General features: G+C 34.3%; 2 protein-coding genes across 7 annotated transcripts; both read right to left on the bottom strand.

Moving 5' to 3' along the window:
* Nucleotides 1-11: 11 nt before the first annotated feature.
* LOC129792576 (kazrin) lies at nt 12-17014 on the bottom strand. Of its 6 annotated transcripts, none has more exons than XM_055831772.1 (13): nt 16516-17014; nt 11948-12160; nt 10571-10853; nt 10260-10478; nt 10053-10180; nt 9661-9979; nt 7923-8054; nt 7138-7759; nt 6252-6577; nt 6036-6180; nt 3735-3846; nt 2603-2626; nt 12-2515 (listed from the first exon to the last, which is right to left on the bottom strand). In XM_055831772.1, exons 2-13 carry the CDS (start codon nt 12059-12061, stop codon nt 2210-2212), a joined length of 2730 nt encoding a protein of 909 aa, XP_055687747.1. In that variant the 5' UTR covers nt 12062-12160; nt 16516-17014; the 3' UTR covers nt 12-2209. The 6 variants fall into 6 exon arrangements, with proteins under 6 accessions (XP_055687747.1, XP_055687748.1, XP_055687750.1 ...); XM_055831773.1 differs by having other exon boundaries at nt 7923-8051; XM_055831775.1 differs by lacking the exon at nt 12-2515 and having other exon boundaries at nt 2609-2798; nt 16516-16999.
* A 2077-nt stretch (nt 17015-19091) lies between these two features.
* On the bottom strand, nt 19092-25176 carry LOC129792305 (uncharacterized). The gene is given in 11 exon segments (XM_055831214.1): nt 19092-20043; nt 20106-20328; nt 20476-20644; nt 20704-21121; nt 21354-21438; nt 21742-21918; nt 23230-23530; nt 23594-23806; nt 23872-24691; nt 24814-24898; nt 24996-25176. Coding segments are annotated over 11 exon segments (3183 nt in total). The 5' UTR covers nt 25158-25176; the 3' UTR covers nt 19092-19513.
* Nucleotides 25177-25340: the final 164 nt, after the last annotated feature.

Here is a 25340-nt window from a genome sequence, read left to right as displayed (position 1 = left end):
TACAAAAAATATATTTTTTGTTATCTAGTTTTATTGAATGTATTATACAGCTCATAATAGAGAATTAATATTCGCTATCGCACGACAAAATTCCAATAATTTTATAAGATAAGTTTTCAATGACTTCCTGTGGTCCATTATCATTCATATTAATGCATTTTTTTTCTTTTATGTCCCCCTCAATCTTCTCATTCAATTGAGTTGACACACTTAGCTAAATAAATAGCAAATCTTCTTATATGCTAACAACTACACGTCTTTCATTTACGCAAAGTTTCCTCTTCTCATGAATTTATGTATTTATTAATTTATTTTCTTTTATTTTTGGTATGCTTATTCTTCATTGGAGTTTTACATTAATTGGTATTCCATCCGCCACTCTGTATTTTTTTTTACATTGCACTACAATGCCATGAACATATTGGGTTTTTGATTCAACTTTGAATTTGATTATATTGTGTTTGACTTTGTGGCAAATCTTACATTACAACCTTGTCCATATTTTTTTTTAATAATATAATTCTTTTGATTAATATCGAATACGAGATATTTATGTATGTTATTAAAAATACCATCTTGCATTGCGCACACCCATAAATCTCTATTTTTACTTCATCCTTCCACTTCAGTCTCTCAATACTTGTCTTTTGGTTTGATTTCTTCCCAATCATATCAAAATGTTTTTAATTTATAGCTCCTCTAATCAAGTCCATGACACTTGATTTCTTTCTGCCAATTTTGGTCCTAAATATTCCTTGTCAGTATCGTGTGAAAATAAATTTTTAGAAAAAGTGCGTATTTATAAAAAAAAAAAATAATTCAAAAACCAAAAAACCTTTAATTCTTATTGGTTTAAAAGCCCCATAGATTTAATTTAAAAAAAAATATTTTACCTTTTTTTCTCATTTTTTTCATAAATGCACGTTTTCTGTCTACTAAAGATATTGCCTAAACTCGGTAAAGTGCTAAAATTTTGGTAAAAGTTTAAAAGAAGAAGTTTATGCATTTTAGTACTCTCATAGAATCATTCGAAGATAAAAAACAAGGCACAAAAATATTGTGGAAGACCATTTAACGTTACAAGGAAAAACCTTACAGCATTTTTATTATCCACTAGATTTGTCCAAAATTTAAAAGAAAAATCCTTCCTCCATCTCTCATTTTTGTAAAAGCCAGAGATGTTTGAAATAATTATATTTTGTGTATATATTAAGCACTTCCCGACCCTTTTGCATAAAAATAAAAAGATTATGAGAGTTTTAAAATGAATAAACTCCTTTTAACATGTTCAATTTTTTAGGTTTCAAAAAAAGAGTTGTTTTAATATTGAAAAACTAACTTTCCAGAGTATTCTTCATTTGAGTTTTTTTATCGTATACGGGACATATTTTATTGCTTAGCAAATTACATAAAACAATATGATCCCCAGATTTTTATGTTTTATTATTTATTTATTTTTTTTTTGTAAAATGTGATCAAATGCAAAACTATTTGACAAATTTCCTAATTTTCAGATCAAAAGATTTAATCCAAATGTGGACAATGTGTATATTACAAAAAATAAATAAATATTGTGTGTTATGTTGGCAATTTATGGTAAATTCCGTATCATAGTATTATGTTTCTATCAATTTATTAGATGTGCATTTGACAGGAAGAATTATATTTTGTTATGTTGCATTATTTTGACAAAAAAAGGGGATTTCTAGGAAGTTCAATTGAATTGTTTTATTTGCAGTGAATAAAATCCTTTTACCATTTTCAAGTTGTTAGGAGTTAAGTCTAAATCTCCCGAAACTGATTCTAAATTTTTAATCCTGCCCCTAAGATTTATAATTAAACGGTCAACATTTGCTATTCTAAGACATAGATAGTCAACACTGACACTGACTAGCTTTTCTAGAGTTAAAACTGAACATTTTCTTTTTAATTCAAATTATTTTTTTTTAAAGATCATAAAGTAATTAAAAATATTCAATGTGATTAGTTAAAACAATAAATTAACTGGAATTTGAAAATTTAGTTAAAATATCTCAAACTACTCACTGAACAAGAATACTTTTTTATGAGAGAATCTATGGATTTTTAAGTTTCTTTTTTTTAATGATATACCAATTATATAATTATGCTGTATAGACATTTATATTTTGGGACTCCTTCGGGGGGAATATCCTCCAGCTGTGGAGGAGAATATTCCACTTCTTGGTCGCTATACGGGCGCCGCAGCGATGACGTCAATGTCACTGATGCTCTTCACCCGACGATGCTGACCATTCCGCGGGAGGGTACATCCAATGGGTACAGACTCTGTGGGTGGAGCACTCACACGGTGGCTTGGCAGCGAAGGGGGTGGTGTTGTTGTGGGTGGTTGAGGTGGATGCTGTGTGGGTGGGGGTGAGAAGAAGGACCCAACTGTGGCGTAATCTTCACTGCTGTAGGAGTTTGTGGGTGACGTTGGATTGAACAGCTTCTCCGGTCGAGTCTTCGTGAAACCGAATACCTTCGACAGGGAACTCTGCCGTGTAGCAAAAGCAAAACATAAAATATTTAATGTTTATTCCTCCCACATAATTCAAATAAAATATGTAGGTAACTATCTTACCTGTGAGCCACGCCATGTTGCAAACTGTTTTATTTTTCGCGCAATTAATCCCACAATTTTGCAGAGTGGAAAAATTACAATTATTCTTCCCATTCAATGTTTTTTTTTCACATCAGTTTTCTTTCGGTGAAGGATACTTGGTGGAGTTTTTATGGATTTGTTTGGATCTTTGATTTGAACTACCTGTATCTTTTATCTACAAAAATAATATATAGATTTTAGGGATTTCTCTACAATTTAATTATTATTATTTACAATTTTCCGTGACGTTTCATGATGTTATGAAGTGTATTAAATTGAATTTAAGCTTTTGCAAATTTTGCTTTTCAATTATTCATTAAAATATAAGAAAAACGTGGTATGAATTTCATAAAATCCTTTCGGGATTTATGATTATTTATTACCTCATTTTATGGATTGTTCAGCGTGAAATTCACCTTTTTAGGAAATTATGGAAATTAAAATAATATTATCCTTTTAAAGAAAAAAAAGCTGGAGAAACTTTTCTGTATCTCAAAAATAATTTTCATGTTGTACATATCATATTTGCTCAAAAACTTTTCGTACGCCGTTGTAAAAGTTTTGACCGCGTTGGGAATATCATGTGTGAATTGTTAAGGAAGAAATTTTAATTGGAAATTTGATGGAAATTTAGTTGGAAAGTTTATCGCCTACCAACTTTTGCTAAAAGTTTTGCTACTTTTGTGAAAAATCTAGCAACAATAACGGATTTAAAAAAAATATATTCACCCTTGAAAGCTTAGAATGAGAATCTAACATTTATTTGGCCAACATTTATTAAACTGCATGGTGCAAAAATGTAACAAAAAAAAATAGGTAACGTGTATATTACAATCACATGCTGACAAAAATAATTATATTTTGAGTCTTATTAAGAGCCTTTGCGGCGGAAAATGGTTGTGGCCGAATAAAGCTCCATATACGAAGGGATTTACCTTTACATTTTGCAATAAACTGCGTTGAAATACTTCCCATTGGGGATTTGTATATAATGGTATTATTGCGGGAGAGTGTTTTTGAGGTCAGAAAATAAAGGAGAGAGGTTGTATAGGATGGAAGAATGAAAATAAGTGCATTAAATATTAAATGAAAAAAAAATACACAGACTCACCCTAAGACTTCCGGATGTTTTTCTATCAATTGTGCCATGATGGTGCAATCCTCCGGAACCAGTAATGGGAATAATTTGTCCACCACTACGGATACCTTGGCCCAGGGTAGTTCTATAGAGATGCGAGCGAAAACACAACACATTTATAAAATCAACAAAATTTCGTATCAGAGAAAACATTACAACAGAGAAAGAGAGAGAGACGAAAAGGTCAGAAAAGCGCAACGACATTTTTTTTTAGAATTCTTATGCTGTCCTCCAGAATATATTTTATGTAAAAAAAATGTAAATATAAAAATAGCTAAATTTCACCTACAAAAGGTGTGAGAAGTGAGATGAACGTGAACATAAAATATGATTGGAAAGTATTATCTGTGAATGTAAATCCCGTTCAACATCCTTGCTAAGTGGTGATGATACCTTAAATCGAATGTAAAGAGCTATTTCATCAACTGATAAGCAATGTATTGATTGCACATAAAAATAAATTGATAAGAGAATTTCCTTTTTTAAAAGTTCTGATGCTACACATCCGGGAAATCTAGAAAGATTTTTAAGTAAAATTTTCCAATAGGTTGAAACTTGGGTAGAAAAAAGTCTAAAAAAGGAATTCTAGTTGAATTCATTGAAAAGAAATTTTGATCTTAGAACAAAAGAAATAATTTTTCCGAACTTGACCCATTTTTACTTTAAATTTAGAGCATAGTCTGACCGGTCTGACCTCTTGTAAAGTAATCAATTTCTTCAGGTAAAATAGGGACTCAGTATTCTTCTTTTACTGTTCAGAAAAGATTCTAAATGATTGTGCAAAAGAGAGAAAATTTATTTTCTTTTTATTTATGTTTTTTTCGCCAATATAAAATCGATTTTTCAATTACAAATTCTTTGACCCCTCTTTGTGGTATTGTTTGATACGTTTGGTACGTTATTTTTCATGTTTTTCACACACAATATGCTTCTTCTTGGTAGTTTACTTTCTCGTTTATCTCACTTTTCTCAAACAATTGTCCACAATAGCGTGTTCTAGGGAAATATATATATGTAAGTATATAAAACCATATGTATATATAACATCACCGTTGAAGGAGACAAATGAAGGCAGAAATCCTAACACATTCGCCAAAAATTATGTAGGCAGAAGGTGAAATGAAAAATTGAAGAAAACACTCAAGGAAAAATGTGCCTGGCGGATAATATTTATTCTTCTTTAGCAGAATTGTATACCACGAAACTTTCGTCCTGTTTTCCATTTGTAATTGCAATGGAGTGGGAGGACAAAGAAAAACGCACACAAAACATTGCTGAAGGGTCATGCATTTTTCACGGATAACACTGAAGCTTACATTTGATGGACTTTTTCCTGCGAGAGCATTTTTTTTTGTATTCGTATTCAGCACAAAAACGGAAGAGAAAGACTTTAATTAAATTCTCATCCGAGGAATGTTTTTTTTTTCATTGTCTTTAAGGAAGAGAGTGAGCATATCCTGGGATTTTCCCACTTTTATTGTCCCACCTGTACACATTTTCCTCAAATTTTCTTCCTCATACACTCAAATAAGGACATGTCTGTTTTACCAGAAAGTTGGTGGTATGGTGGGAGAACGAAAAAAAACACAGAATTAAGGACAAAATGTGCGGTCATGATGGACTCTGCGCTAACCATTAATTTAAAGCATATTTGTTGGAAGAGAGTGAGATAATTAAAGTGACGTGAAAATGCAGAGAAGAACAAGAAAAGCAAATTTTAATGATCAAATAGCATTCTTCTTCATGAACAATGGCGTGAAAGTGAAGGAAAAAGCAACGAGTAAAAAAAGATAAATGGAATGGGGGTGGGATGGTGGATGGAAAAGTGGTTTGGAGGAATTTTCATATTTTCCAGGATGAAAGTGATACATTGTTAGAGTGTGTTAGTTTCTGTGTCACAAGTGAGTATTATTCCCGCCAAAAATTTGCCAATAAATCATCTCTAAATTCTTGCGTTCATTAATAAAAGAATAAATTCTTCGTTTTTTTTGTAATAAAGTCTTGGCGAAAATTTGTTTCAAAATTCTCCCCCCAATATATTCCTCTACTTGAACTTCTTTTCACATGGCATTCCGCTTCCTCCACGAGCACCATCCGCAAGAGGCTCGTCCACATCACAGAAAAGAACATACCTGTACGAGAAAGGGGAACAACAAGTATGGAAAATGATGTCTTTTCAACCCAATTCCTTCTCTTTTTCTCCGTATTTACTTGGATATTTTCTTTTCCTCGTGATGATGCTAAATGAAGAATATTTTTAGATTTTGTACTTACCTTGCTGGAAGCACCAGAGCATCAAATTCAGCTGATAAATGACGACGAATGATGTTCTTAGATGGCGGAATTCCAAGAGCTGTGGCCATTGTTTCACCCGAAAATGAGGGCTCCAATATAACAAGACCACCATGAACTCCACTATCTGTAAAATCAATATCATAAGAATCATAAGTTAAAGTTTCGGCGTAAATCATAAATTCCTACAAATCTTACCTTTAAGATTGTCAGCATACTCAGCCAGATCAATTGATCTGACCCATCGAATAAATCTCTGATTGGTCCACACAATTGGGTCGGTATCCATACTTTCCGACTGTAGGCGTCTCATAGCTAATTCCTGTCGATCGTACTTAATAATTCTAAGCACATGGATCCCATGAACAATGCTAGCCTGATGGAATTTTCTCGTTACCCCAAGCATTTTCTCCAATTCTTTCTTCGAGAGGGTATCTAGCATTCGGGCATCCACAAGGGAATGTAAGAAAGACTCAGCATACTGTGGGAGTCCAATGTCTGGTAGCCACTCCGAAGCCACCCATCTGGAAGACATTGTGAAAATTTATTAAAGAAAAAACCCTTGCAATTGCTATATAACAATAAAATTTCTATGGAGTGGAATTTGTTGAAAATGTCATGAGATATTAAATGACCGAGAGCAAAGAAGGGACGTACAGATGTTTGTACATATCGTACATATATAAAATTGATTCTTAAGAAATCTTCTATAAAGGCAAAGGGGGGTATTAAACTTTTTGTGTAAACGATCCTTTACCATATCGATTTTATAAATTCATTCCAATCATTAAATCATATAGTTTGAAAAGGAAATCACTCATTGTTCAGCTCTGAATAATTTTAGATTTTACATTTATATTATTTTCTAATTTTTTTTTACAAATAATTTAAATTAATTTTGATCATAAAATTAATTTTTATCGCCAATTTGTAGAAAGTTTTCAATAGGAACTGAAGCCTTTAAAAAATAGATTTTTCATTGTTTTTTTAACAATTATTCTTCGTTAAAAAAAATGGGATTTAATCACAAATTAAAAGTTTTCTACGGAGCTTAATTTATTTTTTTTTTTAAATTGTAACTTACGTATGTCCTAGTTGTCCAATGGTTGGATACCGCACAAGGTCTGGTCTACGTTGTTCCTCAATAGCCAGCCGAAGTTTTTTCCTATGCATTGGATGACTTAGTCCCAAACCAGCTTCGAGCTCTGCATCCGACAGTTCCAAGAGTACTTTGCCACTTTTCACATTCTCTGAACATCTAACGCTGTACTGTGGCATTCCCAGGGCAACTTCTAGCCATGCCAACACCTGAGATGCTCTCCAACGCTCCATTGGAGCTGCTGAAGCTTCCCGCAGTAGACGCAATTTTTCAGCATAACCCTCCTCAGTAAGGGGGCTCCAACCACATTCGGATACTGTGGTACTTTCAGATTCCTGGGATGCATTGCGTGCTCGTTGGCGGGATCGTGCAAAGACCTTCGAAATGCTCCCCCAAGTGCTTCCTCGGCCAGAACGACCCAATGTCCCTGTTCCCTTTCCAGTTAACCGCCGGCCGAGGAAAGAGCTTCCATCCCCATCGAGAGACGCTCCTAGCTGTTCCACTGACCTGCTACCCAAGCTAGTGTCTGCGTTGTCTACCGAACGTGAGAATGTACTCGAATTTAGGGGTGAAAGTGTAGGGCTACGTTCCTTTACAGGGGTACCGTCTAAAAAAATAAAATTGGTCTTCAACTAACATTTTAAGAATTTTAAATTTTATTTTTGAATATTCAGAACAGTTAAAAGAAGCCGGTACAAATAAACTATAAGCAGTTATTGAATGAAATTATCTCATTCATGGAAATTGCAAGATAATTTGAATGTACTCACATTGATACATATTGTGTTGACTAGAAACGAGTGATATGTTATCTGGATCCATTGTGAGGCATATCCCATTCTCGCATGGACCATCGCTCAAGTTTAGATCGCCTGCAGCACTATCCTTATCGCTGTTCCCTGCTTTTTGGCAAATACACAAAAACAGTGAATGAAGTGAATCCCTTGCATACCTTGCAGGTATAGTAGAGAGAGGATATCATTTATTCTCTCCCATCAACAATTTTACTATTTGCTCCCCAATTTTCCAAGAAGACTCCCTCGCACACCAAGTGACTCTTCATCCCCATTCATACAAAAGTAACTTCCCCATAGTGTTCTCAGTGAAATGTTCACTTTGTACAAACTTTTGTACTCAAGTTGAATGTTTCACATTTTACAAATCTGCACAAGGAAAAGTCTTTCACAAAACTTCCGCACACATTTCATCTTTTTTTTCCTCCACTTTTGTGCGAAATTCCAGCAACTAAACTTTTTTTTGTGTGTGTACATTTCCCCAAAAAAAGGCAAACATGTTCCCATATATTTTCAGACTCTTGGAAAAATTCTCAACTTAATGCACACCAATTTCCATTTTGTGGGTAACAAAATAGCAAAAATATTACTCGAATTCCCTCCCCCCGCCCATCCTAAGGGATTTCCTACTATAGTGGAAAATACCAGCAATATAAGGGTGTATTATAGGGGAAATTATGCGACTCTGCAGTGTATTTTTTTCCTATGTAAAATTCGCACAATATAGTCGCTGAACATGTGGTGAAATGGGAGGTAAAGCAGTTGCTGTTGTCCGCCTTGCGGCAGAGAAACAGCCACCCAAATTGCAGCTATTTCAGCTAAAATGATAAACCAAAATATGGTTTAATTATTCAAAATTAGCCCCAAGAGAAAGCAACATGGTTCGAATTGGGGGAGCTACAAAAAAACCACCCCCAACAAGTCGCAGGAAAAATGTAGCGTGGATGAGAAATTAATTAACAAATCGCTCAGCCGAAATTCATTAAAAAGACCCATTTATATTAATTTTCCGAATGAATTATTGATGGTCAAACCACAAAAAGAAACCCTTGTTACACAAGTTTAATTAAATATACATTTAACTTATTTTGGATTTTAATTTAAATACTTTTTTTTATTTGCAATTATAAATTATCCTGTAGCTTCCATTTACTCAACAATTCTAAAAAAAACTTTAATTTTATTGAGTTTATTTATGCAGGAATTTACATACTATCTACTTTTTTTTAAATCATTCTCCAATATTGAACATTAATTTATATTTGCAGATATTTAACTTAAAAAAGACTAAATCTCTCTATCATGGCTTACCTCACCTATATCAATGTTTATTCAATTAATTATAAATGTAATTTATTGGTTATCTGAATTTTGTGGTTTAGAATTGATTTATAACCACAAAAGTGGTAAATAATATTAATAGCAACATGAAGGAGAGCCTCAAACTGTGGTTAAAGGACCTCATGAACAGTCTAGAAAAATTTTAATATTTAAACTTTTTTTTTAAATTCAATATTAAAATTATTTAGGAAATTCAATCAGTTTGTAATTTCTTTAAAGATACTAAAATTTTAAAGGTTGAGAAGGAAAAAGCAGGAGAGGAAAATCGGAATCTGGCACAAATAATTTTACTTTTTATTCTTCAGAACACCACCTTTTATGTTTGTTTAATGAGTAAAATTATGTATGCATGGAAAATTTTTTATCAACCCACCTCTTAATGTTGATTCTCCACCCATTGTGCTTCCTGGAAATGCCCCACCAAGATGAGGTAGAATCCCACTAGCAGGTGGTGTCAGTGGGGGTGGCATTGATATTAAGCTTTCTTGATCCGACATACAACCGGAAAGTTGTCGTCTAGCTTCCTGTAGCTGTTCCTGTGTTCGCTGCAGCTGTAGATCACGAGCATTGAGTTGTGCCGCCAGCACAAGGGATCTCTCAGCTTCATCACGTGCATGCTTCATAAGAGACCATCGTTCGCGTTCACGTTCACTCGTCATCTTCAATGCTGTGGATTCATTATCTCGAAGCCTCTGCGGGAAATTAATGAATGAATTAACATATGTACATATTTTTAAAGGAAATATAATTATCTCAATGTCGTACTTGTTCATAGTTTCGAATAAAGTCTCTCAGCTCTTGTTCCTTATCATGTAGCGATGAACACAGCTGCTTCACATGCCTCAGCAAGTCTGTTTTATCCGTTCGCAATTTTTTTCTCTCTGCTCGCAAATCTGTAACCAAATTTATGGTAATAAGCCTATGCATAGATTATGATTTTTTTTTGGCTCAGTGCCATAGGAGAGATCGTACGTGCAATTTGCTCCTTTGCCATCCGCAATTCCACCTCGAGACGCTCCATGCGCCCACTGGATCCACCGTCTGTGGAGTGGGCGTCGAAACTATTATTGTCTGATAAATCAATTCCACCAATTGCACCATCTGGTGAGATCTCCAGCAACTTCTTCAGCCGACTAATCTCAGCAGAAAGCCGTTGATTCTCTACCTTAAGCTTTGAGGATTGAGGTGAATCTATGTTTAAAATCAAATATAATTTTCACTTAATAAACTTCCTTATTGATGAATTTGAGAATGTATAGAGATAAAGTTAAGTATAAACTCACCCAAGTCATCAAAACTATCCAAATCAGGCTTATCTATAGTTGTCTTAAATGAATCCATCGTATTGTCATCCCTCCCATTGAGTGTATCAGTCTCGCCATAGCTGTTGTTGGCTTCTTCAGCCGCCGCATCATCACCATTCTCAGAACTTCTCACATCCTGGTCCTCGATGCCTTTCGGCGTAGCATCTGGTGGAGATGGACTAGACACGGATGTTGCATTGTTCGTCTTCAGAGATGGCTTCAGACTCGTATTGTTCGTTACATCCACGGACTTTGGCGCCTTCTGAAATATGTCACAGAAATTGAGAAAGTTTCATTCCAAAGTTATGGCGTATTATATATAAATTTCCGGAGGAACAGGCATTTCGCATTTCAATATTGTCTCAATTCCAGACTGTTTAACAAAATTCTCTCACATTGTTCACGGGTTAGGTGAATGAACTGATGAATAATATATTTCGGGTTACCTAATGCAAATGGAAGATAAATAGAAAAAATCACGGCTAAAAAAATTCTTATTTTAGATTAATCAATACTGCAGGAAAATTATGTAATATTTTCAGGTATTTAATAGGTACATTCAGTTAAATAATAGAGACCTATTTACAATACGTACATACATATCCATTGTAGGTATGTATTTACCAAGAATTATTAATTAACAAAAGCATTTTATTATGCCTTTGATGTTATTTTCGTTCTTTATTCTTGTAACAGAAAGAAAGAGCTTAATGTTGTCAATGTTATCAAAATTATACATTAATTAGCATATTCTAGCATCGTTTACATTCGGTTTACATAGTCCTTAGAGGCAAATCGCAAATGATTTTCCCCAAAATTTGCGCACAGCTACAAAAACATCCATTTTATTCCATTAAACTTTCACGTTAAAAGCTTTATGTTAACAATACAAATGTGTACAGAAAACATATCCGATTTAATGGTAATTTTACGAGATGTGCTCAGGTGATAAATTAACGTAGAAGAACAATTTAATGTAATTTTCTTCCGATTGAAACCAAGAAATTGCAATTTTGGATGATTTTTGCCATCAGCATTTAAAATCATTGTGCGGAAGTGCAAACATTTCCGGTGAACTCAGATAGAGTTGCGGTAATTCTCATCAATTCTGGCATGTTTCCAAATTCGTGCAAAACTTTTAACACATTCTATTGTAACCTCTTTAATCCCTTGAAAAAAAAGGAGCTTTACATTTTTTTTCATTGAATTTAAACTTTAAATTGGTCATTAATATCTACTTATAATTTTTATTTAAATCATGGCTCGTTTTTTTAAGCCTTTAGAATATTTTTTATTCAATTTATGCCTCATCCTCTTTTACTCGATTAAAAAAATATACAATTATGTAATACTTACTGCTTCGCTGGAGATTTGCTTGAGGGATGCATTAATTTTGTCGGGATTACGAGGGGGCGGTTCGGGTGGTTCTGAAGCGGCCATCGTTGAACAAGAATTCCCATTTATTTGCATCGAATTTCTCTTATTGGTAACTGCGGTGTATTGATTTCAAATCATTTTTCCTTCTTAAGATGTGAAGACGATGGACGCCAGTTTATTTACCTTATGCACCTGTGAAATATTATTTTCTTATAAATATTATTTTTATGTTAAAGAAGCTACTCTTCCATCATATTTGTAGTCACAATTTATCATTGCACACTGTCCATTTATCATTCATTGATTTATGATATTTTAATAATAATAAATTTAATATTCGTATCAACGAATCCCAGCTATTTCTACTCAATCATTAATTCGGGCTATATAATTCTACACCACGTTCTCACAACTATCCCTGGAAAATCCAAGGGGAACCATCCATGTTCTAACCATTTGAAACTAAGGAATGTTTTTGACCTGATAAAAGAAGTTCAGAGGGGTCCAAAAAATTATCAAAATTCTTTAGTAGACAAAATTTCCATGTAAAAGTCACGTCAGGTATAAATTGAGTGCAATTTAGTCAAAAGTATCGTGCAAATGAGTTTTTTTTTTGAGTTTCTATAAGGCATTTGAGTGTAGATTAAATATTTTTTGAGTCTCCATTAGACAGAACCTTCAATTTGAAACATTATAGCTTCTTCTAGATTCAATTAAAAGGAAACTACTGAAAATACTTAAACAAAATTGTTTTTTTTTTAAGTACTACTAAATTAACTTGTAACAATTAAAGTGACACAATGTCATAGAAAAGAAGAGATGGCAAATAACTTTTACACAAAATTTTCAATTGTTTTGCATTGCGTGACAGTGGAAGGAAAATCCGTTTGTTATTCCTCCCCTCGGAATGCTCACGATGTTTTCCCATATATCTATTTAAGCCACAAAATAGGAGACCATTGGAAAATTCATTCCTGTCGTAAAATTGGTTTTTAACAATATTCACCCCTTCCCCCAGAGCGGCGTTACCCTTCACGAAAAACCAGCGAGACTTGGGTCTGTGAACCCTCTTGATGGGCAAATGTGGTGTCGCTTTTCAGGGTGCTTCAAGTGCTCGATTTCGCCTCCTGTTCTACATGTGATACACAGCATAACGAGGATAATAATGATTATGAGTGTGAAGAAGTCATTCACTGGAACACCCATATACTTGAAAGGGCCAATAGAAGGGGTGGGTGTACCGAAGCTCACCCCAATCCGTCTACTTGGAGTCTGTGTATACAAATTATTATACACGAAATATGTATTTTCTCCACCATTACTCATTTTCCTTCCATGGAAAAATTTTCTGTAGTCACTTTACTGTTAATGCTCTTGACCTATGCCTGGGGGGGATTGTTTCATTTTAATTTACAAACTGCGTACTTTATAATTCCCTCGCAATATCATTGATTTTCTATCAACAGAATCAACATATTTTCGTGTAATTTCAACAAACAAAGCAATATTCAATTTCAATTAAAATAATTTCCACTTAATAAAGTGAAATTTGGCGAAAATTAATTTGAGAAGGAAAATTCAATTTGAAGCAGGATAGGGCATCTCTTTCCTCGCTCTCTGTGGTAGAACGTGGAAACAATTTTAAGAGGGATGCAATTTATTGAAGAAAAGTTTAAACAACTCTGGAAAACTTGAGTTGGTGCAATTACTTTGAAAATTTTATAAATAACTTAATACTTCGTACTACAAATATAGGGCGTTTATTCGTATTTGAAACTAGATTTTTCCGTTATTAGAACGTTTTCTTTTAAAAGTTTTTTTTTTGTAATTTTTATCTTCAATTTTAGTATAAAAGAAAAAGTGTAATGACACATAATATAAAAAAATAAATAAACTTTTGTACTCATCTTCAATAAAAATCAATTCCATTCGTATTGGACGTACTTGAAAGTCACCATGAAAAACACATCAGAATTCAATTACATGCGAAGAGACGGAGGGGATCTATCACATTTTACACCCCCGCAAAATTGAATTTGCCCTAAAATCTTACACAGTTCCACCTGTTTCAATCAAATGATTTTTTATCGCGAGAACATTTTAGGGAAGCTTTTTTTACCTGACTGCGTGGAGGAATGATGCTCATAGATATTATGTTTCCGATGTAGCTAAACATAAATGTCACCAAACACCATATACGGAGGTATATAGTATTGCCTATATATTTTATGCCAATATTTGCTTATTTCAATTGATTTTATTTAAATTTATGATCTCTTTAACATTATAAATTGATTAAAAGAAAAATATAACTTTTGAAACATTTTTTTTTAAATTAACAAAAAACAATGTTCCAAATAATATTAAACGTTATTTAATTATATATTAAAACGTAGAGAAAAAATAATTTCGAACAAAATTTTAAATCCATTAGCAGTGGAATGAAAAAAGTTTAACTACAAAAAATAGAAAATGAAGTTTCAACGAATATTATACAGAACGTTGCTTTTTATTAATTTTATTAATATGAAAAATTGCATTAAATACTCTCCCGCTATATATAATTTGGCGGGAAATGTGAATAGAAAATTCCTGAGCACGAAGGGAAAACTGCTAGGGTAGGATATTGCAAAACGCATCGTGTTTTCCAAACTATTTATTGATTCGTCCGAGGGGGAAATGTTGTGCGCTTTCAAAGGTAAAATTTCCTATGCGACGAACGGAATGGTTTGGGTACGATGACTCATCCACGTCAGAAGGGAAATCTCCCTTACCAATTTCCACGACAGACACCGTCCGGGGTGAGATTCGGAGTTAGTTTTAGGGTGTGAGAGGTGCTGCATTCGATTGCTAGATATCACGAGGAAATGCTATTATATGGAATTGTAAGTAAAACAAGGGGGCTGATATGTGAGCAATGCTCTATCTCCGTATATACCCTTCGATTTTATGCAAAACTCTTTCAACTCTCACCACCATATAACTCACTCTATCTAGAATTTCAAATGATGTACCACATTGAACGGATTTCTGTGCAAAAAAAACCTTTTGCACTTGTTTGGTCAGCTAAAATGGTAACACATCTTACCCAACTCTTGTTTTTTTTTAAAGGGGACACCTTTTTTGTATCATAAAATGTTGTTCCACTGCGACCTTTGTATGAGATCTTGCTTGCTTAATGTCATAAAATTTCTCCACACATAAACACAACTCTTTTGATGTAAATTGATGAAGAGGAAATTGACGAAGAGTGCCTCCAAATTGCTCTAGAAGTTCCCATTAGTTGGACTGATGATTGAATTACGAGATTTTTTTTATCATCCGCAAACTCACTGTGAGACAAGAAAAAACTTTTTCCAATACGCAGAATCATACGTTGCAATTATGAATTGTTTTTTCAATAGGTAGATCGAAAGGGGAATTGATATCTAGCATACCTATCCTGCAATTTATGTGCAAAATATGCAATTTATTGTGCAGAAAAAATTACAGGTAAAAATAAAAGTTTAGTAAGAAGAAAATAATTTAATTTTTCAGAAAATCCTTTTGATATAAAGTTGAAAAATCCGTTAAAAAAGAAAATTTAATATTTATTTTATTGCTGCTGCAAGAATCCAGATAATGGTGAGAAAATAATAATTTTCTTAAGTTTTCCAAAAGTTTTAAAATCATACTAATGTTCTTAATAACTTAAATATCACTTATAGAATATTCAGAAACCTTCTCTATAGTGAAACATTCTCGTTAATGAGATTTAAGAAAATTGAATACATGGAAAGTTCATGAACCCCATTTCGCGGCGCGATGACTAAAAATTGCACAATGAATGAGTTTCAAATCTCAAACGCAATACGAGGACAATTCAGTCATCTTTTGTAATGAAATATTTTTTTTTCCATTGAATAGTTTTTCTCTCTCGATTTAGTGTAGCGAATGTTGGCTGGAAGAGGTGGTATATTGAATTAAAGGCAATTCGGTATGAGTCTTTTGTGTGAAAATTCATTGTTTGATGGGTCACTTTGTACCCATTTCCATCGCATTGCTCTTTTGGCGAAGCACACAAAAGTAATGGCATTCCAAACACATTCGCTGGATTATTCACTTCAAGTCTTCGCGTAGAGATAGTGGGAGAAAGAAAGAAAGAAAAGAATAGATAAGTCATTTCCTTCCGCTAAGCCACACAATTTTTACGATGCCTCTCTCAGCTAATTGCCACATTTCTAATCATTTTTTTTTTTTGCGAAAATGGAAAAGTTGAGTGTTTCCCGTGTATATAGAAGAGCCCTTTCCCCCCTAATCAAGAGGAAAAAGGGGAGGATGATGGGAAAACAACTTTCTCTCTTTTGGGAAAATTTGTGGGTGTGGATTGACAAGGAAATTCCTCGAGCATTTTTGCGACCTTCACACCCAAAATTGCGTTCTTCGGCGAGGTTTTTCTCATGTGTGGGAGGATGGCGAAAAAAAAAAACATCTCGTCATTGAGAAAGGCGAATCAAGGAGCAAAAAAAGGGGGGAATGAGAGGAAGCCAATTCAATGGAATTTTCACCTTAATCGAATGTTTGAAGAAAATTGAATCCGATTGGTCCTTTTTCCGTCACTTTTCCTTCACTCCCACAACGGGTTATTTCTTTTATCACTTTTCTCTGCCTTTTCGCAACAAATTTTCACAAAAACTACTTTCAATGGAAGACCTACACTATATTGCATTTATCTTGTGCACTTTGATCTCACATTTGGCACACAAGCACATAAAGGGAAAATCACAGAACTCCCCACATACAGGGGAAAAGTGAGTCTAAAGAGAGTGATTCAAAGTTTTCGTATGAATGGCCCACTTTTGCAAATAAGTCACACAATTCTTGGCAAACACAAGAAATGGTTCACAAAATCTGGGGCGAGTACATGAAAAACGGCCCCACACCTTAATACAACCACCCAGAAAGTGTCTGGAACTGGCGACCAGAGAATCTGTGCCAAAGTGCAACAACTGGCCAGCTAGCTACGAACCGAGTGCGTGTAGCCAAAATACGCGTTCACTTGCAACTGGATAAACTGAGAGCCAGAAGCAATTGACGATGGTACTCTTTGCCATTGTGTGGTCGCGTATTTTAGAGTCTCTGTGTGAGGGATTCAATCTGAGCGTGCGCTCTCATTTTGGGGGCTGACGACATAAGAGCGAGAGAAAACAGAGGGTTATCGATTTCCCGGAGAAAGCATGGGGTTGGTTTCTACACTGCCAAACCCAAGGTTCAGCCACTTACTACATATCCTTTTTTCTTTAGCGTCGAAAACATTGAGACGGTCAGGACATGCCCCAAATTCCCCATGAATTGGACGAAGAATGCAGCGATTCAAGGAATTTTCACGGGGTATACCCCCTTTGAAATAGAAAATTCAGTTCAAGGGTGCAATTTTTTGTAATTTAACTCATGCACTTAATAATTGTAAACTCTCACGATGATTCAGGTAATTATGTTCTTATGTCGTTTATGTTATATTTAAATTAAAATCAGCACGTGACTTTATACCACTTTATTAAAATCAATTAAGTAAGTATTTTAAACTAATTCTTGCATTTTTAATTTATTTAAATTAATGGTGAGTTTTCTGGCGATTTTCGAAAGGACAAAAGGTGTGTTTGAAAAGGAGGTTATTCATTTATGTATGGGAAAACCCCACATTCAAGAAAATTGGAATATAATACGTGTAATCATGTAGAGGCTCAAAAAATAAATATAATCGTCAAACTAAATTTCCATTTTCTACAATAGGATCAGCTCAGAAAAATCGGGAAGGATTTTTCCAATTAATGCACAAAATTGTTTGCATTTTTGGGGAAATCTAGAATCTTTTCCCAGCTGATTTCAGTGGAAAATGAGAAGTTTCTCATTTTAGCTGTGTTTCTTTCAGACACAGCTTTTGTGTACCGAGCAAAATCGAAAGTCGTCAGATCGGGCTCAAACTTGGGATGAGCACGAATTAGGGTCCCCACATTCCAAAAAACGTATGCGCCAAAAATTTTTTTTTCCGGCCGGCCGGCCGGCCGGCCGTGGTTTACGACTGAATTGCGAGAGAACGGTAATAGATAGAGACTTGCGGTAAACGGCAAAGTTTAAATATCGACTGGAAGACATCCGATTATGATGTCAAATTTTACCCCCCACCCCCCCGTCCGCCATTTTGAATAACCTCAAAATTTTGTTTTCGCTATATCTCAGCCGCTATTATAGCTAGAGGGCTGAAATTTAGATATGTTGTAGGGGCCATCAAAACCTTTCCAACGATACCTCATTTTCGAAAATCGGTCAAGCCGTTTAGTCAATATGGCCGCCACAATTTTTCATCGAAAATCGACCATAACTCGAAAACGACTTGACCGATTTTGATCAACCCGGGGTCAAATGAAAGATCTCAACAAACCCTACAACTCTCTAGAACATCCGAAGTTTCAAAAGTGACCGCTAGGGGGCCAAAAATCAAAAACAAAATTTTCGATGAGTTTTCGATGAATATCTCGAAAACGCCATTATCGATTTGCTTCATTTTTTGATATGTTATAGCTGACCATATTATCTAGCTTCATGCCAAAAATGAAGAAAATCTATGGATCCGTTCTCGAGATATAGCCTTCCAAAGTTGGCATGTCATATCTCGGGTTCTACAAGTCCGATCTTGATCAACTCAAGCGCAAATGAAAGGTTTCGTGAAGCCCTACAAATGTCTAGAACATTGCAATTTCGAAAAATGACCGCAAGAGGCGCTAAAGTCAAAAACAAAGTTTTCGAAAATTTCGAACTCAAATTTTTCGAAAATGGCGACATAAATTTTTTTCATTTTTCGATATGTTATAGCTGACTTCAAGACCTTTCAAACAAAAAAAAATTTATGAAAATCTATGGATCCGTTCTCGAGATATGGCCTTCCAAACATTTCTTAGGGTATGACTTTTCAACTTTTCCCGACTTTGCGCGTATTTAAATTAATTCGCGTTCTAGTTTGCTCTCACAAAATTGGTACACTGAAAGAAACACAGCTCCCGTAAGCTTGGTCAGCTTACCAGTACATTTTTATTTATAAATTTTCTTATAGGATTTTTTCCACAAAAAAAAAGAATATAAACTTCTTTAACAAATTTTATTTTACTAAATAAACTCTCATATCTCTACAAAGGGTTACAAAATATCAAAATACAAGAAATCAATTTTTTCTATTGGCTGGGAATTTATTCTTGCACCCTTTTCTTCTTTCAAAACCCTCAATTCCTTTCGTGTGATGAAATAAATTCATAGCATTACACATCAACCTAATTCGATTACGTATACGAACATGAGGAAAAACTCAGAAAATCCAGAGAAGAAGATGACCTGACGGAAGAATGTGTGAGAGCTTTGGGGTAGTTTGAGGGACCGTATGGGAAATAAAATGAAACTAATCTGTTTGATTTCTTATTTACTTCACGTTCACAGAAAAAAGGATTGAATTTCTCTATGCATATAGAGGGAGAATACGAATCATTCATTCATCGCATGGGGGAATGATGAAAATCAATCGCCTTTTGATTTTGGATTTTTCCTACTTCTCTTCGGTGGAGAACCTCCGGATTTTGTAATTTTCCTCCAGCAGAAACAAAGAGATAAGGCAATTACTTTGAAAACAACGAGTAAAACTATGGCAATAAAGGCTATCACATCGATTGATGTTCGCTGCAGAAAATTGAGTTTGGCAGCATGACTTTGTAAATGTGGTGCTCCCTTGTGTCGAATTACGTACTCTGCCCAATATACAGCAGTATCCAATGCTGCTGCTGGACGATCCCGAAAGAGGGATGAAATTTCCTGAACAACATCCCTGTACTTTTGGTTATTCACAATTTCCAATATTGCCTGTGTAAATGTTTCCTCTGTAAGATCCTTGAGTTCAACAATTTTGGCCCAACCTTCGTTCTGTGCTGTGGCAAGATTGGTCATTTGGTCGGCAAAAAAGGGTATTCCCACGATTGGGACTCCATGATATTTAGCCTCGTTTATTCCACCAAGTCCACCATGGGAGACAAACACGCGTACCTTTTCATTGGCTGAAATAAATTTTCTTTTGTAGGTATTTTGTTTTTCTTGTAGTGTTGTTATATATAATTACCAAGAATATCATCTTGTGGCATCCATTTTTGCGTCATAACATTCTTTGGTTGATTAGGAAGACTATCAGCTTCCCATTTGAACAAAACTCTCTGCTTTCATTTTGCAAAAGTCTTGAGAATTGCATCGAGCTTCTCAGGTGCAAGCAAACTACTCTTAACATTTGATCCAAGACTGAAGAATACAACACCATGCTCTGCTCCATCAATGAATTCTTGCATTTTCTGAAAAAATAACATAGATTTCATGGTACATTATTTGGTGCTTCATAATCAGTTGTTATACCAGAAAGATAACGTTCTAAAAATACTTTTTGGGCTTAGAAATCACTCAAATTATTTAATCGTTATTTTTTTAAATACTTTATTTACCTGTGGTAGTGGATCTGGCTTGCTTTTAATTTGAATACCTCCAACTTGAACAACAGAAGGCACCAGAGGTCGAGGTGAGCTTACACTGAAGTGATCATTCACAAAAAAGAGACTAATATTCTTCTTCATTTCATCATAAGTTTTGTATTTGGGACTTGGGAAGTTGTAGCTGAAAATAAAAATCACTCAATTAATTCCAACACAACATAATCATGCAAATGTCCTTACTCGTAGTATTCCTTTTCTCTGTAGTTCACATATGTCCACATAAGTTTCTCAAGACCACTGAAGATGAACGTTTTGACACGATTCATAAAAGTCATCTCATCAACTTTCCCAAGAAAGAGATGTGGCACAGAATCAACTGCCATAGGATTTCCACTCATTTCATTTATTATATCTGTGACACCACCAGAAAAGATCCCAATGACGGGACATTTGAAGTGATCACCCAGGCCAAAGACAAAGTTATTGAAGAACATTCCGACAACAACAAGATCGAAAGATTCCTCTCGCATCACCTTCTGCCATGCCTCCTCGTTGAAACTACTGTTTGCCGATCTTAAAGACAGATTGATGATCTCATTGAAATGTGCAAAAAATCCTAGTTGCGAGCCACCATCTTTTGCAAATTTTGATATCATATCTATAAGAAAAATTTCAAATATTTAGAAAGAAAAAATTTTAAATAAAGAAAAACGGTATGATGAAATATAAATAAATCTCTTATCTAATTCTTTGCCTTGAATATATGAAAGTTTAACGAACTAGGAAAGAAGATTTTTTTATCTATGAAGGTAAGAGAATTATCAACTTTAATGATATCGTCGTTATTAATTAATTATTAAGTTTAAAAAAAAACTTATTTAATTCCTTACCTTTAATTCCCTCGTCTACCTGTATCTTAATATCACGATAATTTTCGATTGGTTTGCTCTGGGGAAAAGCACTCATCACCGTCACCTAGAGCATTAGAGAATATGTAAAAAATAAGCATAAAAAGTTGTTTTTCATTTAACCAATATTTTCCCATTGGATTTGTATACGACGCAAAGTTACTTTGTTGATTTTGAGTGCATAAAATGGAATAAATTGTTTCTTGTTTTATTAAAATAAAAGCTTAATATTCGAATAATTTTTAAGAATTTTGATTTTTAGAATCGATTATTCTAGCCAATTTTGAAGGCCAGACCTCACGAAAAATTCAACAAAAAAACTTCTGGAAAAATCTAGTTTAATTTGATATTTTTTTTACTAGTTACTTACGCTATGACCTCTGGCCGCAAGTCCCTTCATAAGAGACGATGCGACGATCATGTGTGATTGACTGGGTGTTGGAAATGCGAGCAAAATTTTGGCCCCATGGCACTGCGCAGCCAAAAGCGCCACAAAAGTACACAAAACAATAATTCGGAACATTCGGCCTTGAGTTGAATTACGCAAAATTCATGTAACCACTGATGATCACTAATGTCAGACTATGTTGATAGGTATGCTCACAACGACTGTCTAGGAAATACTAATGAAATACTCCGGGTACTGGTCAATAAAAATAATGTTCACCAGACACTTATCAGTCATAGATATTTTATGGTTTGAGATAAGGTCGTTTATAGCGATGAATTAGCGAAAAGAACAGCATGAAACTCGCGGGTTTTGTTATGAAACTTCCACCAATATCAGTGATTGGTAACTTCTAAAATGTGATGGAGATCCGTGGGCTTTGTGTTAAGATCTTGTCCGTTCATTTTCATCATTTCTTGTCTGGGGCATTATGAATCAAACAAAGTTTTTGCTGAATTCCGTCGCACAAATACAAAGTTATTTAAATACATGCAAATATTTAGTAGGTATGTATGTACATAATATATATGAAGCTCTGAGAATATCGAGATAACATTTGTTTTGATAATTTAATATTTTCTCAAAAACAAAAAAAAAATATTAGAATTTAGTGTTAGGATAATTTTTTTATGAATGATTTGTAAAATTAATCAGACTGATTCTAACTATATACATACATACATGATTATTCATCATGAGGTTGCCAATATTGACACTATATACAATTCTTTTAATTGCCAATGTTGAAGTGAGGGATGCCTACAGTTATCACTTGTATTTGTACACAAAATTGTGTATTGCTTTCCCTTTATCTGTTTATAAAGCATGGATTGGATATGGTTTTTATGAAACGATATTTATTTTCCAGGTAGCAATAGCAATAAAAAGTACTGATTTAATAATATCAGAAAATCCCCATAATCTTATTATGTTTATCAACATAAGGTTTAGAAGATTATCGTTCATCATGAAAATTAATTTATTTCAACTTTTTTTTTTAATGTTTCTCTTTAAACATTCGCCAAATAAATGTCATTGTAATATCCAGTAATCTTAAGAACAAGAAAGTTTACAGCAATTAAACACAGCTAAAAGGCATGCCAAAAACTCAAATTCAAAATTTCTTCTAATTTATCTTATGTGCTCTTATGACCCACCTAATTTTTTTCACGGACTTTAAATTCATGTTTAAAGATAGACATTTTATTGAAGGAAAAAACTCCTAATTTTATTACTTTTTTTTTCTCACATACTTTTATTGCAAGCATTAAATAACATTATGGATTGTAAATTTAATTTGCGAAAGTTATGTTGTTTTTTTTAGTTTCCTAAAATATTTAGTTGGAAAAGTGTCAAGAACCTCTATTAAAAAAATAATTTCACTACGAGTTTTCTATAAATTCTCTTTTACATTTTTTTCTGCTTTTTACCCTTCATACCCTTTTGACCAGTAACTTTTCTCATAACTATCCTCCAAAGGAGTTTCATGATAACCCAAGATATTTTACAAATGATAAGGATAACAACAATGAAGAAGGCAATCACATCCAGCAGGTTATTTTGCCAGAAATTCAAATTAACTGCATTTGATTGCATATGCGGTGCTCCTTTGTGACGAATTACGTATTCAATCCAAAAGTTTGCCGTCTGGAGGGCTGTCTGTGGACGATCTTTATACAACTTTGCCATATATTGCGCTTTGTCAAAATACCTTAAATTTTAAAAGAAAATTCATTAAGTCCTGGAGCTAAATAGTATTGAATTAAAAACTTACTTGGAATTTGTTAAAACTTCCTTCAAAGCTGCTGAGAAGGACTCTTCTGTGAGGTCATCGAAATTTAATTGGTAAGCCCATCCTTCCTGAGATATAGCAGCTACATTTCCCATTTGATCCCCGAAGAAGGGAACACCAATTAAGGGTACTCCGCGGTATTTTGCTTCAGCGATACTCCCCATTCCTCCATGGCTCACAAAGAGCCTAATGTTCCTGTTGAAAAATTTAAAAAAAAATTAATATTTCTTTTCAAAAAATATTTTTTTTAAGACTTTTACTTGTGAGCCAAGATATCTCGCTGTGGCATCCATTTTCCAATCATCATGTTATCAGGTTTATTAGGAAGAGTGTCCGTTTCCCATTTAAAAAGAACCTTCTCCTTGAGCTGTCCGAAACACTTGAGAATAGCATTGAGTTTATCTTGCGGAAGCATGGAGCTCTTAACATTTGATCCGAAACTAAAGAAGATCGCTCCATCGGTTGCAGAATCCAGAAATTCTTGAATATCCTTTGGTAGTGGGTCAACTTTGTCATCAATATGAATACCTCCAATTTCCACCATAGCTGGAACATAGGGCCTTACACCACCTTGACTAAAATGATGATTAACAAGCACCAATGATATATTACGCATAGCTTCATCATAGGTGGGAAATTTGTCTGGTGGAAAATTGGATTCGTAGTACTTCCTTTCCATGTAGCGGAATATATTTGTTATGAAAATTTCTATTGTTGAGGCTATGAAGTTCTTTACTCGCTGTGAGAATGTCATTTGACCCGAATAGCCCAAAGTAAAGTGAGATGTTGATGCAATACTCAATGGATTTCCTACCAGCTCTGACGTCAAATACGTTTGCTGAACTTGGCTCATTACAGCAACAGGACATTTGAAATGATATCCTAATCCAGCAAGGAATTGATTTGCAAAGAAGCCCAATATCACCAGATCAAAGCTTTCGGTTTCCATGATTTTCCTAAATTCGGGACTAGCCATAGTTTCATTGGCTATCTCGTATGGCATTTTTAACATTATTGGAATTTGGAAGAGCATACTCCATTGATTTCCAGCATTTTTCATCATTTCCGACATGAGTTCATCTGTAGGTGAAATAAGCAAAAAAAAAAATGAGTTTGTGAATTTTCAATGAAAAAATAGATTCTCATTCAATCAACATAAGTAATCAAGCTTTTTTTCTGAGTAAGCATGTATCAGCACATACCTTTATCACTAGTATTGAGTGGGAGAACCACATCGCGATAATTCTTTAACGGTTTCTGTTGAGGAAACGAACTCACCATGGTCACCTGATAAGACGAGAGCATAATCATGTATATAAATCAACAATTTCACAAAACATTCAATTTCATAGGTAGACACAGGTGGGTATTCGGTGAGACTTACTTCATGACCAAGTTCTGCTAATCCTTTGAGCAATCCAGAAGCAACAATTAAGTGAGATGCACTAAAACTTGGGAAAACCATAAGAATTTTATATGCACCCACATTATTAACACCAATTCCCAGGACGAGAATAACAAAGAGGAAATAATACGATCTCTTCATATCGGCGATTGAAAAGCTTCCCGTGATACTGGCACGCGAGATTGATTGTTCAAATAACCGAATGAGACTGAACACATTTATGGTGCGTCGAAATCTTTTTGTCTGGCTTTTTATCACAATATCTGCATATCACGCTTAATCGCTCACCTATATATTATTACAAGCAAAGTCCCCAGGTGATGA

The sequence above is a fragment of the Lutzomyia longipalpis genome, chromosome 3, assembly GCF_024334085.1.
Source record: "Lutzomyia longipalpis isolate SR_M1_2022 chromosome 3, ASM2433408v1".
Lineage (NCBI taxonomy): Eukaryota > Metazoa > Arthropoda > Insecta > Diptera > Psychodidae > Lutzomyia > Lutzomyia longipalpis.
Note: the sequence above shows the minus strand (reverse complement) of the source record. Positions and strands in the feature narration are given on the sequence as shown.

Bases quoted from the DNA above. Each gene is read 5' to 3' on its own strand.
- LOC129792576 (XM_055831772.1), bottom strand. From the start codon at position 12,061: ATGCAAATAAATGGGAATTCTTGTTCAACGATGGCCGCTTCAGAACCA. The intron at 10,181-10,259 runs GTACGATCTCTC...ATTTGGTTACAG, and splicing joins GGCAAAGGAGCAAATTGCAC to ATTTGCGAGCAGAGAGAAAA. The intron at 9,980-10,052 runs GTACGACATTGA...AATTTCCCGCAG, and splicing joins TTATTCGAAACTATGAACAA to AGGCTTCGAGATAATGAATC.